The 18868-nt window shown below is 41.7% G+C and overlaps 1 protein-coding gene across 1 annotated transcript in view; it reads right to left on the minus strand.

Annotated features, from left to right (window-relative positions):
* LOC115255251 (plasminogen) overlaps nt 1-18868 on the minus strand; it is a 95291-nt gene that overhangs the window by 10366 nt on the left and 66057 nt on the right. Inside the window, exons 3-5 of the mRNA XM_029853198.2 lie at nt 6071-6393; nt 5493-6009; nt 5314-5421 (exon numbers count right to left, since the gene is read on the minus strand). Coding sequence (XP_029709058.1) covers nt 5314-5421; nt 5493-6009; nt 6071-6393 — 948 coding nt within the window. The remainder of the gene's footprint in view (nt 1-5313; nt 5422-5492; nt 6010-6070; nt 6394-18868) is intronic.

The raw sequence follows: 18868 nt of genomic DNA on the forward strand, positions 1-18868 counted from the left end.
GGTTTTAGTGTATAACGTTGTATCGGGCAAGCAGAGGTTGTGTGCATACTTTGCAAGTACACCGAAAAGTGTGAGCTATATGAAATTCCTACACATATGTACCTATTTAATTAATAAACTTTATTGCAGTTTAAAGCTGCACAAACGAACATCTTGATAGTGCTGCTAACAGCCCGGTGGAAGTGTCCCCCTTGCCCCCTTTGCAACATAACCTATATAAGATCACTGACGCGAAAGAGCTCGTCCCGACACTGCGGCAACAGTGCGAGGTGAAGCTGGCCACCGCATCCATGTGGTTACTGAAGGGTGCGGCAGTAGCCTTGGTACAGCTCAAGGTTTGCTGGTGCACGAGCCAACGGAGGTTTGCTTCAAGTGACTGGAACCAGGACACAAGTCATGGGACTACAACGGCCCTGACAGGTATAGGCTGTATATGCGAAGTGGCAGTGAAGGTCGGAAGGCACAAGGCTGCCCGAATTCCCAAGTGGCTGATTCGTGCCGGGAAATCCGCGAACAGCAAGCTCCCAATAAGGGGATCAAGGCTCCCGGCCTTCAGAAGAGCCACATCAGAAAAACCACAGTGCAGATAACGCAGCGGAACCTGAATCACTATAACGCAGCCCAGCAACTGCATTGTAAGGCAGTTGCGGAGTGGAGGATGGTTATCTCCATCATATTGGACCCATAACGAGTACCTGCCGATAAGAAACATTGGGTCTTGAACAGGTGCAGAAAAATGGCGGCGATATGGACGAAGGGTCAATACCCCGTTCAGAATTTGACGTTTACTACTTGTAAGGGCGCCAAGATAAACGAGGTCTTCTTTTGTGTTATGCGCCTTCGCGGAGGTCGATCGAGCAGTTCTCGCAGATGCTGGCCTGTATGACAACCGTGCTGCTAGGGCGAAGGCCGTTGGTAATAGCGGATGACTTCACTGCCTGGGCCGTGGAATGGGAAAGCCGTTTGACGATCCAGCGGGGCAGATCCTGCTAGAGACACTGGTCATGCTTGATAACGATCTGCCTAATATCGGTACCAAAAATACATGTAGTCAGATCAGAGCGGAAACGATTATCGACGTTACTTTTTGAAGTCCTGGCCTAACAAGTAGTTCGAACTGGAAGGTAGACGATGCCTACACTCACAAAGAACACCTGGCGGTTCGCTACAATATCGACTACAACAACAGCAGGCAGCGGGTAAGAGAAAGATGATGGGGATGATACCTACAGGATTGTTATGGCCAAGACAAGAGTTGTATTGGCTCCTACAGAGTAATCTCCATAGATGTTGGAGGAAATCATCGAGGGGCTTTTTCCGCGTCATGATCCTAGTCCTAGGCTTCCTTTCGTAGGACAGCTTGGGATTGCAGCTGGCGATTAGGAGATTGTCGAGGTGGTGAGAAATTTGCAGGGATGGCAAAGTTCCTCAGCATAGGTAATGCCCCACGTTCGGACGGTGCACCGAACCTGGTCTTAACTCACGAGCGATCGCGCTGTTGTATTTTGAACAACAAGTTGAAAAAATCTCGCTTTTTGTACTCGGCATTCGCGTAGTGTTGACGATGGTGGCCAACCGTGCGAGTTACGGAAGGTTGAAAGTAGCCTTGCCAGAATGCTTGATCGACACGGCGGGGAAGGTACTCGAGAAGATCATCCTTAAAAGAATGTTGAGGCGAACCGGGGGCATAAACGGTCTGTTGAGTTCGGATCCGGAAGGGGAGTTCGACAGAATACGCTATGTTGTCGTAGCTTAGCTTAGCTTATACTGGCTGCACATATCTATGGCTAGTATCTATGATTATTACTCCCCCAGACAACCAGCAATCGTAAAAGATGTTGTATAAGATCATAAAGTGGAGGCCATATGCGTGCATGCCTCCATCTAGGGGCATGTAAAATGTACGCATATCGCCTCCACGTTAACATCTTATGCAACATCTTATACGATCACTGGTTGACTGGACCGTGATTGACCCGAACTAATGAAAGTTGCACAATGCACTGTGCACAAGGATGGAATCATTCATTTACATTCACTTGCTGTTAACTCGCTTCAGAAGCATCGTAGAAAAAATCAATGTATGGAACACTTTTTCAGTTTTGTTTTATCTGAAACTTTGTAGAAGAATATATTAGCGTAGAATCAATAGTTAAGTCAACAGAGGGCAGCAAACGGAACTCTCCACGGCGTGAATGTAGGGTATATGTACCATTCCTTGGCCTAATTTGCAAGCCGCCTTGACAATTTTGACCATAACTCATGAATTAATAGCACTAGAAATAATACCCTATTACACACTCTAGGCAGTGCATGTTTCACCAATTGGAAGCAAACTTACGTAAATATTCAAGAATTTACCTAATTAAGCTGAAAAGATTGGATACTATGGTATGCAACGTTGGTCTATGGTACAAAAATTGGCCTATTAGTGGATACAACGTTGGCCTATTCCTTTCCATGCACTAGAACCACTAATTATCTCATTTTTTCAATATTTCTGTTGAAGTATTATCTCTGTTTGTTCACCAATCTTACTTTTAAATTACATTTTCGCAGCCAAATTTTCAAAAAAACTATAAATAAATCACTTTAACTAAAGTTCTTTCTTAATTTAGTAACGAAAACATCGCAACCCTATAATTGGGTTATATTTTTACAGTCACCGCGCACAAAATCTTTCTTGCTGTTCGTTCTTTCTCTTCTTACGCAAGAAATGTTGTTGACGTCTTTTTATCGCTGTTTTTGACATTAGTTTACTGATGGGCCAAGATTTGGGTGCATAGTGAAAAAAAGTCCTCAAAATTCGGCCCACATTAAATTTGTAAAATAGTTATTATTCGTTGAAAACAAATACACAAGTTCAAAATAGCGTCTTTGACCGTCGCATCAAATATTCAGTTATTGAAAAGTCAATTCGAAATGTTCCAGAATCATACCATTTATGATCATGTGTATAGACTACCCACTAAGCCGAAGAATCATGACGTCTACAAAAGCTAAAAAAAGTGACATTTTCATTCAATTTTTATGCTCCAAAGTGCTAAAATTGAAACGAAATGTTACAGTTGATTGGCGCATAGCTTTTCCGATATCCAGTTATGCGTGTTTGTTTGAGATTTTGGTTTACATTGAGATAGGCCGAACGAGGGGACTATGCCAACGAAGCATCCCGATACCCTAATTTACATTTACCGCGTGTGCGAACCCAATGTTATTCGGCAAACTTTCAGATAAAACTACAAGGTTACATGCATCCATACATTGTTTTTCCATAGCATGATTCTGAACTGAGATAATAGCAAGTAAATGTAACTTTTTGCAAATGAATGGTCCCATCCCTCACAGGTCGAAAAAAGAGTGTAAAGTTCTGTGACATATGATGCACATAATTGGAGCGTGGGATATCACAAAAGTTTACATGACATATCATGTAAAAATCATAAAATATCATGTAAACTTCCATTATATGTCATGTAATTCAGCATGACTCTGAGTGTTTACATGACATATAACACAAATTTACATGATATATAATGTAAACCATCATAAAATTAAGTTTACATGACCAAAATGAAGTTTACATGACGCGTAAATCTCATTATTTTTAGCTGTGCTGTGTGCAACCTACAGAGGCTCTTTTTAGCGGTGCAATAACGGCACCGGTCACGTCCTTGCAGTCAGATTGGTAGAGAGAAAAGGAATATTAGTATCAACCTTTGTTATGTGAAAGTTGGCATTTACCGTACGTCTCCACCAAAGGCTGCAGGAATGTTTGTCTATTTTTTAGGAAAGATATTATTGGATCGGGATTCACTCTGATAAGTGATATAACCTTTTAACTTTAATGCCATGTAAACTGTCCTGCTATGGTTCTTCTTACGCAGAAAGCAAACAATCAACCACCCTCGTCAGATGGTCGCTTGATATTTACCCATGACAAACGGATATTGTCGCGTCATAGTGGTGATGTACTCAAAGAGAAGAACAACACAATACTTGATACTAAACACCCACGCATCTCTCAACAGAAGACGCTATGTTGACGGTTACAAAAAACCACCGAGCTAGCACTCCAGCGTAAGATGAGGGGGATTTACTACTGAGCAGTAGTGACTCCGGATGTGAGGAATGCGCTAGTTGGGCAGCTATTGCCGGTGTGCTCATCCGTCTGGGGATATCTAAGTATCTGTATAAGTTACTTCCAGAATCAAGTACTAGTTTACGACAAAGGTGGGTCCGAAGTACTTTCGTGTAACTTCAGGTGTCTCGCAAGGTTCCATCCTGAGCTCGGTGTTATTGAATGTCATGTACGATTTTGAGGTGTTGAGGTTGAAATTCCCGGTGGGGGTGACGTTACCCTAGAGATCTACGGTGAATCGATCGAAGAAGTGGAATTGACTACTCTATTGTTTTTTACCTCTATTTGTATGTCAGTCTGTAAGCGCAAGCTTTTGGCTAGTGTCGCCTCGTCCATGCTAAAAATACGGCGGCACGGCTTGGGGCGTGGCGTTAAGTACCAAAAGCTACCGTGGTAAGTTGCAAAGTACTTATCGGCTAATTTGGATGAAATTCCTTCTGGAAAATCCTCAGAAAATTTCTTTGAGATTCTTTCAGGAATTTTCCTTCTGAAATGGGGAGTCACAGAGTCCCTAGCTAGGCAAGACTGAGCAGCTAACTTCGAGAGTGCGAACTTCACTAATTGGAGATAAGGATACCTGGGCTTCCGGTCAGGTGTCTGTTAAACAGGTTCCCCCAATCCTAAGAGAAAAGGAAAAGTGAAGCCCACCTTCTGGTTCCTATCCGAAAATGTTCCATGAAGTTGTCCGTGTAATTTGTGTTGCTTAAATTTGAGCAACGGTTTGTGATAGTGTGAACGTGATAGTTACAAGAAAGATACCACCCAGATATACTTTGTCAGTGGTGCTCAGTGTTACGTTAGCAATATAAAAAAGGTCTTCTGAGCCGTCCGTTACCAGACGGTGGAAATCCTTCGAGGAGAAGCGGGCAAACCCCTATAGTTATCTACGTTAAAACTATTGACCATGAACAGTATATGTATTCAAGAAAACGAAACATTCAACGGTAATGCGCAAATAGGTAGAGCGCGGACGCGATATGCAGCCGAAGAAACTGCACACGTCCTCGTTGGCTCTTAAAGAACACTAAAATCAAGAAAGTAGCAATAATTAGTTTATTACAGTGGAAAGGACATATTGTGAACATTAGATAACAGTCCAACAAAAATATAAGTAATCAGAAATACGGTCCATTAAGCTTGAACCAGTCATACACAACTTGTTTTAAACTTACCTAAACAGGCATCCTGATGTCCGTCCGAGTGACCCGCACAAAACATTTCATTGTAGAGCTCCACATTGATGTGTTTGCTATTGTGCCACCGAAGGCACTCTTTTGTACCTAAAACAGATCAACGGATTAGAGCGTTCTCGAAGCAGGTCTAACGAATTGCACAGTAAACAAAAAGTTACTAATAATCGGCACCGCTGCTGTCCGCAGAATGTTGGTCCCCGTCTGGCCCATGTTGGCATCGGTTTTGCCCCACCCGGCGATGATGCCCTTCCGGCCGATCAGCTCCAGCGGCCTCACCGGAAGACAAATCGGCAGAATGTGCGTTTTGTAACCGGCCGGCCGGGTCAGCTTGAGCAGTGCCAGATCGTATCGGTCCGGCTGCGTCATTCGGAACAGGAACTTCGGATGGACGATTTTCATCTCGGCGCGGTGTTTTTCCGCCGGAAGCGGCTCGACTATTTTTCCGGAGTTCTGGGTGTCCAGCTCGCCGAGGTAGATGACGATGTCCTTGAGACGGGCCTGTTGGATACAGTGAGCTGCCGTTGCTATGAACATTCTCGACACAAGAACTCCACCGCACTGGTACTCGGCTATTCGGATGTGCGCTTGCCAGGGGTATTCTGCGAAGTTGGCCGTTCGGCCTCCGATGATGCGTTTCTGAAGGGTGTTCTGCGCCGTTCGAGGGATGCCACAGTCCTGTGAGAATTACGTTGATTAGATATTTTCTTGGTAATGCTAGAAGAATTCCTCAACTTACCATGTTCCCCATCTGATCGGATCGCCTCCGGAGAAAACTGCTCTTCTTCGGAGCCGCATAGGACATCGTCTTCATGGGAACCACCGGAACGGGTGCAACCATGGGTCGCATCGGTGCAGCAAACGCCAGCTTGGAAGTGATCATAGCGGAAGACGAGGAAACTTCATTGTCCTTGACGCAACACGAGAACAGCCATCGACTGTCGCCGCATCCAGCGACATGGCGGCCACCTTCCAGCCAGCAGGAAAATGACAACCGGCACTGACGAACCACGTTCTGGTGCACGCAGGTTGAGGGGACACCCAGCACGTTCTGGATGACGTCTGGAACGAAATAAAGGGGTTTTAGTCGTTGGGTTTGCAAAGTTCACTGCAATACCATTATGTTATTATATAATTGACTGTAAGGACTTGGCCGACACCAGTTTTGATTCAAAATGTATGAGCTGCTTAAATTGCACTTTGAGAATAATTGGGATATCCCAGCCCTGGTTCAGTTAGAACTCATTGCATTTCATACAAGATCAGATCAATCACAGAGGAGCAACCATTGACATGTCAGTTTAAGCTAAGCTTAGTTAAAAATATTCGGTTTGTATATTGTACAAACATTGAAATTTCCATACCAAGGTCTACTTCTCATTGGGATTCATCAACAGATCATAATCAACATTCGTGAAAGATCTGGCAATATCCAAAAACACTCTGTATGTAGCTTCTATCATCAACAATCTGAGAAAAAAATGGCATGACAGCGATTCGTTTTCACTATGTTGAAATCGCCCTAAGGGGATAATTGCATTCAAAAACTGCGCATTCACTATCCAATCAGATCACCAGTCACTACGAGTTGAGTCTTCAATGAATTTAGAAAATTAATTATTCCTACGACCTTCCCCACATCGCCGTGAGAACGGCTACTTTGTAAGATGACAAATTGGTGATCTGCTCAGTGACCTCAATGATCGGTACCGGCAGAGCAGTAGGTACAAATCTTCTGCCATCAATAGCTGTTGGGCACTAACTTAATCTTGAAACTACACACGGTCAGAAAAACTAATCTTTCACACCATCGCATCGGTTGCACAAACTCGAAAAAAAAAACGATGATGATTACCATCTAACCCCCGGCTGAAGCTTAACCGAAGCTAATGCGGTGCAACCGGTGGTGCTGTGTGCTGGTATAATCGCTTTTTTCCCCTCTCGGGTAAAGCTCCCAAACATTTAACAACACACAAGGCGATGATTGCTCATTCACCCTTTTGTGATAAACGGCTGCTTACAAACCGACCCCCGCGCATCGAAACCAGATTAAGTACTGTGAAAAAGCATCCAAATTGGCTGTTTTGAAGTTTCGGCCCTGACTTGATGAGAATTTTTCCAGTCCATTCAAAGTGAACCGGCCGAGGTGGTAGAGCATTGAAGACCACCCCGGATCGAGCTTTTGGTGGTGTGGAATAGGCTGGTGTCACTGTGGATCAAAAAGATGTTTTTCATGACATTAAAATATAGAAAAAAGTAGTTTTTAAAATTTATTTAAAAAGTTGTTTTCCATGCGAGAATCTTGTTTTTATATCATGGTGTGAATCTTCTTTATTCGTTGCCGGGTCTGTTGCCGTTGATTCAATCCGTTTACTCTACTCTTGCTTTTCTGGATGTTTGAAGGTTTTCAGCAGGCTACCTTACCGGGGCCGCGTTGAAGGGGCTGCCTTCTTAGGTATAGTTGACGCAATACAGCATTTCATACTCAGCCGCTGGATGCCAGAACAGACGCTGTTTGAGCCGCACCTCCTTGGTGAACAGACGCTCGGGACGTACCTCCTCAATCTAGCTGAAGTCAGAAGGACAACAGTGCCCAGGCTGCACTACCAGCTAAGCACAGAACTCTTAGCTGGCGGTCTTTGTCATCGTTTGACCCGTGGAAGCATGACGTAGGAACTTGTGAGGATCAGAGCTATGTTAAACGCTCTCCTTATCGACTCACCGTTTTGCAGCCCGAACGAAAAGAATGCCGCCAGAAGTCGAATGCTAGTGACCGGTACCAGGCAGAACAGAGAGCGGTACAGGGTTGCAAGAGCAGAAGAGAAACGAATCCACTGCAGGAAAAAACGGCAACACGAAAAGAGTGTTATTGCTGAAGCGCAGGAAAGTATGGACAGGAACGATATGCGGAGGTTTTATGCAACTGTCAATGGCGCGCGGCACAAGACTGCGCCAGTGCCCGCCATGAGCAATGACCGGGAAGGAAATTTGCTGACAGACAAAACAATGGTGGCAGCCAGGTGGAAGGAGCACTTCAAAAATTTGTTGAATGGTAGCAGCGAAGGAGCACCCAGGAACAGGATTAACATAATGGATGACAGTCAAGCAGTGGAACCACCATCACTGGATGAGGCTTAAAAGGCCCTTAAGGAGCTGAAAAACAGCAAGGCTGCTGGGAAGGACGATATCCCGGTCGAACTTCTTAAGCACGGAAGCGAGCAGCTACATCAATCAATCCACCAGATTATTATAAAGATTTGGGAGGATGAAGAATTGCCCACCAGTTGGTTGGATGGCCTCATATGCCCAAACTACAAGAAACGGCACAGACTGGAGTGTGCCAATTACAGAGGGATTACCCTTTTAAATTCGGCGTAGAAGATACTGTCGCGTGTCCTGTTCAACAGACTTCGACCTCTTGAGGAGTCCTTCGTCGGCGAATACCAGGCTGGTTTTCGTGAGGGCTGATCAACGACGGATCAAATGTTTACCCTGCGGATGATCCTAGATAAATTTCGGGAATATAACTAGCAGACTCACCTTCTGTTCATTGATTTTAAAGCAGCGTACGATTCAGTGAAAAGAAATGAGCTTCGACAGATATTGTCAGAACATGGTTTTCCGGCGAAACTAATTAGGCTGATACGCGCAACGCTGGATGGATCAAAATCAAGTATTCGGATCGCGGACGAAGTGTCTACGTCGTTTGTGACCTTGGATGGGTTGAAGCAGGGGGATGCTCTTTCAAATTTATTGTTCAACATTGCACTCGAAGGAGCGATTAGGAGGTCAGGCGTGCAGAGGAATGGCTCTATCATCACACGGTCGCACATGCTCCTCGGTTTTCCGGACGATATTGATCTCATCGGCATCGATCGTAGGGCAGTGGAGGAAGCTTAAGCTCCTCTGAAGAGAGAGACAGCGAGGATAGGCTTGACGATTAACTCTACCAAGACGAAGTACATGATAGCGGGTAGAGACAGAAGCAGGCCTAGTGGTGTTAGTGCTGAGGTAGTGATTGATGGGGAAGTGTTTGAAGTTGTTGAAGAATTTGTTTATCTTGGAATACTAGTGACATGTGACAATGACGTTTCCCGTGAAGTGAAAAGGCGTATTGCAGCTGCGAATAGGGCCTTTTACGGATTGCGTAGCCAGCTTAGGTCCCGTAACTTGCAAACGCAAACAAAATTCGCTCTGTATAAGACGCTGATTCTTCCGGTTGCACTCTACGGTCACGAAGCGTGGACGTTAAAGGAGGTAGACCGGAAAGCTTTTGGAGTTTTTGAGCACAAAGTGCTGCGGACAATTCTCGGTGGGAAACAAGAAAATGGAGTGTGGCGCAGACGCATGAATCACGAGTTGAACCAAGTGTACGAAGATGCGAATATTGTGAAACGTATAAAATACGGCAGACTTCAGTGGGCTGGACACGTAGTGCGAATGTCGGAAGAAAGAATAGCGAAAACAATATTCAGCAGAGAACCCGGTAGAGGTAGGCGATTTCGTGGGCGGCCGCGAACTCGCTGGCTGCACGCGGTTGAAGAAGATCTACGATCCCTACACGTTCGGGAAAACTGGAGGAACATCGCCCAAGACCGACGAAGATGATGCTCTACTATACGCTCGGCGTTGGAGTAAAGTTACTTTGTAGCCAACAAGGTATCAAGGTAGAGTACGTGAATCTTCTATCTTCCAAGTACCCTGCATTTCAGATAAGAAAGTTGTTTTTCAGCTAAGCAACTTGTTTGTATAGCTCTATGTATGGGCTCAAAGTCTCTTAAATAAAGACAAATCAATCAATCAATTAGCTCTATGTATAGTCTACAAAGGAGCTTCATTCTCACGTAGTTATACCTGCTTAGAAGTTTACATGAGGTCAGCGCAAACCATACTAGAGATCGCCCGATGGAACTATGTAAATCATTGAAAAAAAGTACAAATTCTCCTGGACTCACAGGAGCCCTCCGAAAACCCCATGACACCCTCTGGACACCCTTGAAGTCCTACTGACCCTCTTTGGCATCCCTTGTTTTACATTAAACACCCTATGGAATCCTATGGAACCTCCGGAATAGCAGAAGCCCCTCTGAAACCACACTGGAATCTTTGAAATCACTTCGAACTCCTCGATGGTCCCTTGAAACTTCATGTAATGTGTTCAGATAAATCTGAAACTTCAGCATAAGCTCAAGAAACTCCCTGGGTTCCCCATTAACCCCCTGAAGCCTCTCTGAAACATCTTCAAATCCCTTTGAAATCCCCCTGAAGAAGAAAAGCAAAGCAAAGATTCGGCTCCGTTATGCCCGTTTGCGCATGAGCCTCAAATAAATTATTAAGCAAAGCAAAGCAAAGCAAAGCAAAGCAAAGCAAAGCAAAGCAAAGCAAAGCAAAGCAAAGCAAAGCAAAGCAAAGCAAAGCGAAGCAAAGCAAAGCAAAGCAAAGCAAAGCAAAGCAAAGCAAAGCAAAGCAAAGCAAAGCAAAGCAAAGCAAAGCAAAGCAAAGCAAAGCAAAGCAAAGCAAAGCAAAGCAAAGCAAAGCAAAGCAAAGCAAAGCAAAGCAAAGCAAAGCAAAGCAAAGCAAAGCAAAGCAAAGCAAAGCAAAGCAAAGCAAAGCAAAGCAAAGCAAAGCAAAGCAAAGCAAAGCAAAGCAAAGCAAAGCAAAGCAAAGCAAAGCAAAGCAAAGCAAAGCAAAGCAAAGCAAAGCAAAGCAAAGCAAAGCAAAGCAAAGCAAAGCAAAGCAAAGCAAAGCAAAGCAAAGCAAAGCAAAGCAAAGCAAAGCAAAGCAAAGCAAAGCAAAGCAAAGCAAAGCAAAGCAAAGCAAAGCAAAGCAAAGCAAAGCAAAGCAAAGCAAAGCAAAGCAAAGCAAAGCAAAGCAAAGCAAAGCAAAGCAAAGCAAAGCAAAGCAAAGCAAAGCAAAGCAAAGCAAAGCAAAGCAAAGCAAAGCAAAGCAAAGCAAAGCAAAGCAAAGCAAAGCAAAGCAAAGCAAAGCAAAGCAAAGCAAAGCAAAGCAAAGCAAAGCAAAGCAAAGCAAAGCAAAGCAAAGCAAAGCAAAGCAAAGCAAAGCAAAGCAAAGCAAAGCAAAGCAAAGCAAAGCAAAGCAAAGCAAAGCAAAGCAAAGCAAAGCAAAGCAAAGCAAAGCAAAGCAAAGCAAAGCAAAGCAAAGCAAAGCAAAGCAAAGCAAAGCAAAGCAAAGCAAAGCAAAGCAAAGCAAAGCAAAGCAAAGCAAAGCAAAGCAAAGCAAAGCAAAGCAAAGCAAAGCAAAGCAAAGCAAAGCAAAGCAAAGCAAAGCAAAGCAAAGCAAAGCAAAGCAAAGCAAAGCAAAGCAAAGCAAAGCAAAGCAAAGCAAAGCAAAGCAAAGCAAAGCAAAGCAAAGCAAAGCAAAGCAAAGCAAAGCAAAGCAAAGCAAAGCAAAGCAAAGCAAAGGTTTATAATAATAAAAAAATGTAGCCTTCAGATTGGTCCAGTATCCACGGATAAATATGCAACGTTACTCAGTATAGCAGTTATGGCTGTTGTTACGACTGTAGACCTGAAGTCCTGAACTCTAAGGTAGTTTGGCTGATCTGGAATATCCCTGTAGTGTCTATAAATGACATTTGAGATTTCAAGAGCTTCACGGGTCCCAGCAGATTTTGCCATACTTACAATTTATGGCGAATACACATAAAGCTTTTTTGGTAGAATTGAAGGACTTCATTATAGAACAATTTGGACGACCTTGAATATCACAACGGATTATAATAAGCTAGTAGACTTCAGATTGCTCCAGTAATTGCGCTTGTTTATGCAGCGTTACTCAGTAAAACAGATATGGCTACTGTTACGAGTGTAGACAAGAGTGTAGACCTGAAGTTCTGAACTACAAGGTAGTTTGGCTGACCTGGAATATCCCTACAGTGTCTATAAATGGCATTGTAGATGTCAAGAGCTTCACGGATCCCAGTAGTTTATGCAATGCTATTATTTACGGCGAAAATACATAAAATTATTCTAGTAGCTTTGTAGAACTTTATTATAGAACAGTTCATACGACTCTGAATGTCCCAATAGTTCTAATAAGCTAGTAGACTTCAGATTGCTGCGGTTAATTATGCAGCGTTACTCAGTAGAACAGATATAAACACTGTTACGAGTGTAGACTTGAAGTCCTGAATTCCAAGGTAGTTTGGTTGTCCTGGAATATCCCTGTAGTGTCTCCAAATGACATTTGAGATTTTAAGAGCTTCGCGGATCCCAGCAGATTATGCAATATTACTATTTATGGCGAAAACACATTAAGTTTTCCTTGTAGATTTGAAGGACTTCATTATATAACAGTTTGGACGACCCTAAATGTCCCAAAGGTTTCCAATAAGGTAGTTGACTTCAGGTTGCTCCAGTAGCTACGGTTGATTATACAACGTTACTCAGTATAACAAATATATCTACTGTTACGAGTGTAGACCTAAACTTCTGAAATCCAAGGTAGTTTGGCTGACCTGGAATATCCCTATAGTGTCTTTAAATGATATTGTAGATGTCGAGAGCTTTACCAATCCCAGTAGGTTATGCAATGCTATTATTTGTGGCGAAAATACACAACCTTGTTCTTGTAGAATTGAAGGACTTCATTATGGGACAGTTTGGAACGCCTAGAACATCCCAGAATATAAAATACCTTTTGATAACCTTAACGAAGGCTAAATGAATACATATAAACGTTACCCACATCTAAGCTCAGCTTTTAGAACAACTGGTATGTCCATTATTTCGTTTTTCAAAATTTCATGGTGTTCAGGATGTTCTAGGTTTTCAATGAAGTCCCAAATACAAATATTCCCATTTTTCCCTAATAGAGGACTCAATTTGCAACAACTTTGCCGAAGACAGTATTCTGTTTTATCGAATGGGTGAATCTATACAGCCGTTTCTATGTTGGGGTCATATATGACCCCTCCGGCTCCAAAGGGTTAAAACCCTCTGAAAACGCCTGAATCCTTCTGAAACCTCCCTAAAACACCTTCGATTTCCCCTGAAATCTTGCTGAAGCTTTCTTAACTCCCTGAAATCTTGCTGAAGCTTTCTTAACTCCCTGGAATACCTTGAAAATCTTCTGCATCCCCCGGAAACCCTCTAAAACCCCTCCAAGGCCCCTCCCTGGCCCACCTATAAATCTTTTCGAAGAACCACTTTTCCCTCGGAAAGCCTTCGAATTCATCGGATACACCTCTGAACCCCCTTGAAATTCCCTAAGATCCTACTGAAAGCCGCTCGAAGGCGTCTGAAATCCTCTGGGGTACCTCCTGAAACCATTTAACCTTTTGTTTTGCCCTGCTGCTGCAACCTCACTAGATTCAGTTGTTATTTTTTAACCTCTCTAGTCTGAAAAACAATTGTTATGCTCGGTTCCATCGCCAGGGTTCATTATGACCTCTACGGCCCCAAAGGGTTGTCATAAAAACTCCCTCTGAAAATTCCCTGAAAACACTTAAATCTCTGAGATCCCATTAAACTCTTCGGAACCCATCTGAAATTCCTTGGAACTCCCTGTATCATGTTGAAATTCCTCTAGAACAACCCTGAAACACCCTTTATGCTTCTGAGACGCCATGGAACCCTTTTGAGCCACACGAGAACCCCCTGTAACACCTAGTAAAACCCAGAAGCTTTCCAATATCCCCTCAAAGACCTTAAATACCCCCTGAAACCTCTCAAAACCTCCTTGGAATACCTCTGATTAATCTTGAAATTTCCTTGAAATCCTCTAAAACAACTAAAAAACCTTCTGAAATCCCCAGACTTTCTAAATCTTCCAAAATACCTAGAAATGTTTATGAAAGCGTATTGAAATCTCCCGACATCTCTATGAGTCCCCTTTAAACTCTCTGTAACGAACATTGGCACCCCCTAGAACAAATTTGGCACCCCCTAGAATCTTTTCTTGACAGATACCTAAAATTTAAAACTTAACACAATAACTCTAATATTTATTAATGGCACATTTCAACAAAACTTAAGCACACCCAGAATTACTTAAATACTTGTTGTACGTTTTAGCGTTTAGGATATTCAGGCCAAACATTTCTATAGGTCCTAAGTGCAGATGAGAGGCTCTATTTAAGTCACCTCTCTTTCGATTATAACGTGCTTGTATTTATGAAATTTGATTTACTTCTTGCATCGGAAGGTAGATTAAACAATCCATGTTGAACTTTATTGTGAGAGAAAAAAAAGTTGCCTATCCCAAACATTTTGGCCACCCCCTGTACATACTAGAAATTTCTGCAGAGATTGTTCCAGCATTTTCTCCTAGGATTTCTTAGGAAATTCTTGGAATTCTTCTAGGGATTCCTCTAAAAAAATCTATTGGGATTCCTTCAGGAATTCCTGGCGGGATTATTCAAGACAATCGTCCTGGGAACCTTTCAGAAGTTTCTCCGGTGATTCTTTCAGGAATTCCTTCAGAGATTTTATTCAGACATTCTTCCAGAAATTTCTCATGGAATTCCTCCAGGAGCTTATATTGGCCTTCCTCCGGGAATTGTGGCTAGGACTCCTCAAGCAACTCCTGCTGCGATTCTTGCAGCAATTTCTCTTAGAACTCCTCCAAAAATTCTCAATATGGTACCTCCAGGTATTTTACTAGGGAAGTTCCAGAAATTCTTCCGGAAAATCTCCCTTGGATTTTTCTAAAAATCCCTTCGGTGATTCTTCCAGAGATTTCTTCAAGGATTTATCCAGGACTTCGTCCAGAGTTTCTTCCAGAAATTCCACAGAAGATTCCTCCAAGAACTTCTATTACCCTTCCTCAATGAATTCCAGCTGGAATTCTTCAAGCAATCCCCATTAGAACTCCTCCAGAAATACTTCTAGGGAATTTTCCTGGCACACTTACTTGCTGCAATACTTTCGGGAAATCCTCCTGAGATTTCCAGGCATCCTCCAGGCATTTTTAGGGGAACTAATTTTAAGATACCCCCGGTATTCCTGATTCTAAGAATTCCTCCAGATATTCCAGCTAAGAATTCCTCCAGAAATTCTAACTGTGGAAATTTAGAAATTATGCTACGGATTCTTCTAGAGCTTTCTTCTGGCTTTTTTGCTGGGATCTTTCCAGGCAAACTTCCTGGAATTCTTGCAGAAATTCTTTGATTCTTCTACCACGGATTTCTCCAAGCACTCATCCAGGAATTCCTTCAGAGATTTTATCCAAAGATTCCTCCAGAAATTCCTGCATAAACTCCTTTTGGCCTTCCTTCAAGGATGCCTCAAACAAGTTTTACTGCGGTTCTTCCAGCAATTCCTCCATAAATTCTTACTAGAATACGTCCAGAAATTCTTCTAGTGATTCCTATATGAATTTATCCTAGCATTGTGGCTGAAATTCTTCCGGAAAATCTTCCTGAGATTCCTTCAGAAATTCCTTCTGCGATTCAATCAGGGCCTTCGTTATAAATTCTTTCAAAATACCTTTACCGGTTCTTGCAGGGACTTCTCTAGGTATTCCAAGGATTTTTTCTTTGGATTCTCCCAGGCATTTTCTGTGTAGTTTCCTCCAGCAATTACTCCTAGGATTTATGCTGAAATTTCTACAATGATACATCCCAGAATGCTGCAAATAATACCTCTTGAGATTTTTCCTGTGATTTCTTCAGCAGCTCTCCGGTGATTCCTCCAGGAATTTTTAACCAAGGATTCTCACATAAGCTTCTCATGCTCTTCCTCCAGGAATTTCAGCTGAATTTCTCAAGATATTCCTGCTATGGTTCTTCCAGCAATTCCTCCTAGGACTCCTCCTGAAATACTTACTGAAATACCTCACGGAGTTCTTATGGGGATTCTTCTAAGAATTTCTCCAGGGATTCCTCCAAAAACTTGCTGGGATTATTCAAGGCAATCTTAATAGGAGCATTGCTTTCAGTGTTTCTTCCTGGAAATCTTAAAGGATTTTTTCCTGGGATTTCTCTAAATATTTATCATTGGATTCTTCCAGGAATTCCTCTAGACTTTCATCCAGGAACTCCTCCTGGGGTTCCATAAACGATTCTTGCTGCCTCTAATGTGTCAGCAATGCCTCCTAGGTCTCCTCCAGAAATTCTTATTGTGATACCTACAGGAATCCCTCTAGGGATTTCTTCTGGTATTCTTGATGGGATTCTTCTAGGTAATTTTCCTTGGATACTTTCAGAAATGCATTTGATTCTTCCAGGGATTTTTCTTAAGACTCATCCAGGAGATCCTCTAGAGTTAATAAAGGATTGCTCTAGAAATTAATCATGATATTACTCCTGGAACTCCTCTTGGCCTTCTTCAAGGAATTCCAGCTGAAGAAATTCCAATATAAATCTCTAGAGGATTCTCTAAACGAATTTCGGGAATAGTTGGAATTTCCAGAGAAATTCCAGGAGGTATTACTAGAAAAATCTCTAGTGAAATCCTTTAGGGAAGTACGGGAAAAACTTATAATTAATTAGAAGCCACAGATTATAGCTAATTGACAAATTGAGAGATGGGTGGGATTCGAACCCACGACTCCGTGTTCTCTAGACCACAGTATGGCCATTTCTTTGCAAGTTCCTTCAGCATCACACACGAGATGCGACATGAGACAAGACACTTATCGTTCTTACAATCATCAAGAAAAAATTTAAATTGCCGGATTCGAGCGTGATCTAGCCCATCTACAGGACAATGTCCGACTGACTGCGTTGATTTTCGTACGTTGTTCGTACACGTCCAAAAACGAAGAGTTCATCTCGGGACCCACGCTTTACTTCCCTTCCGAAGCAAGAACTCACATTGTTTTGTGAGTGGGATTCGATCCCAGGTCCTCGGCGTGATAGTCAAGTGATCTAACCATCACACCATGTTCACTCCACAACTTCGAAAGTTCTAAGGTAATTTTGATGGAAACTTTTCCAGTAATTTCTTTTGGGATTTGTCGGGAAGCTTTCCATGAATTTCATAGGATTTTCTTCAAGCAAGCCCAGCTTAGAATTTCTGATTTTTCAATTCAGCAATTTTCGGAAGCAATAGATATAACTAGAATTAAATCATAAAGAATTTGAAAAGTAATCACGATTAAATTGCCTGAGAAATTTGCAAAACAACTGGAAAAAAAATTCTAAAATAATTTCAAAAGAATAGCTATTGAAATTATAAAAAAAAACTAAAGAAATTAAATAAATTAAATTCCAATGAAACTACCACAGAAATGAAAAAAAACATGCTAAAGGAATTATTAACTTTTACAGTTTATGCTAACGTAACAACTTCACGACACACGCGAGACGCGACATGAGACAAGACATAACACTTATCGTTCTTACAATCGTCAAGAAAAGATTAAAATTACCTTTACGTCGACCGGTTTCGGGCGTGATCTAGTCCATCTAGCCTAGGGCTAAAAATTCCGTAATACAAATAAAAAAAATCTTTCAAAGTAGTTGCAAAGGAATTCATTACCGGTAGAATTCCTAAAGAAAACATCAAGGCTTTCTTTTTTTAATTGGCTAAATGCAATCTCAAAATAAATTGCCGAAATATATTCTTTAAAAAATTTCACAAACATTCACAAAAAATTTCTAATAAATCCTCAAAGAATTTTCCGAAATCATCAAAGGAGTTCCTGAAAAAAATTTTGAAAGAATTCCAGAAGTAATTGTCGTAGTATCACCGTGACAGAATTTTTAAAGAACCACCAAAGATTTTTTTTTCAAATAAATTTTCGAAGGAAATCTTTAAGGAATTTGTCGAATCAATTTCCAAATGAATTACCGAAGAAGTTCCCACAGTAATAATCGAAGTTACCAAAATTTCCAAGGAAATTGCTGATGAAATTCCCGAATAAATTTTCAATGCAAGTAATATCGGGATTTCCGAAGGTATTCCAAAACTATCTGCTGCAGGAATTCCTTAAATAATTACAGAAGAAATTTTCTAAAGAATTTTCATTACAATTATTGGAGCGATATATAAAAGAATTTCCGAATAAATTTTCAAAGTTATTGCCGCTAAAATTTTCAAAAGATGCCTGCTGAAAGTCTCTCAAATAAAGATAAATCAATCAATCAAATTCAAAAGATGCGTGAAAGGTGTTTAGTGTCAATTTCTAAACATATTACCAAATAAATTCTTAAAGAAATTGCCGAAGGGGATCCAAAGATATTTCCGAAGAAATTTGCCAAATCCAAAGGAATTTCTGAGAGATTTGCAAAAGTCTTAATTGAAATAAATTGCAAAACAATTTCTAACATACAAATTCCATGTATTATTATTATATGTTATCAAGTTTCCAAACCTCACATCAGTACAACGGTTTGGATTTTCCAAAAAAAAACTGTTCTTTAAAATATAGCGCGTTTAAATTTACGTTCTATTTTTATCCGCGACGCAGTATATCATTATACTAAAAAATCGAGGGAGGATCGGTACTTCCTTTTACAAAAAAAGCAAAATAACCTAGAAGCCACTGAAACTGGCACCCCCCAGGCACCCCCTGGGAAAAAATCCTAGATACGCCAATGGTAACGAATTGAATTGCAATCCTTCTAACAGTC

This window comes from Aedes albopictus, chromosome 2 (genome assembly GCF_035046485.1).
Source record: "Aedes albopictus strain Foshan chromosome 2, AalbF5, whole genome shotgun sequence".
In the NCBI taxonomy this organism is placed as follows: domain Eukaryota; kingdom Metazoa; phylum Arthropoda; class Insecta; order Diptera; family Culicidae; genus Aedes; species Aedes albopictus.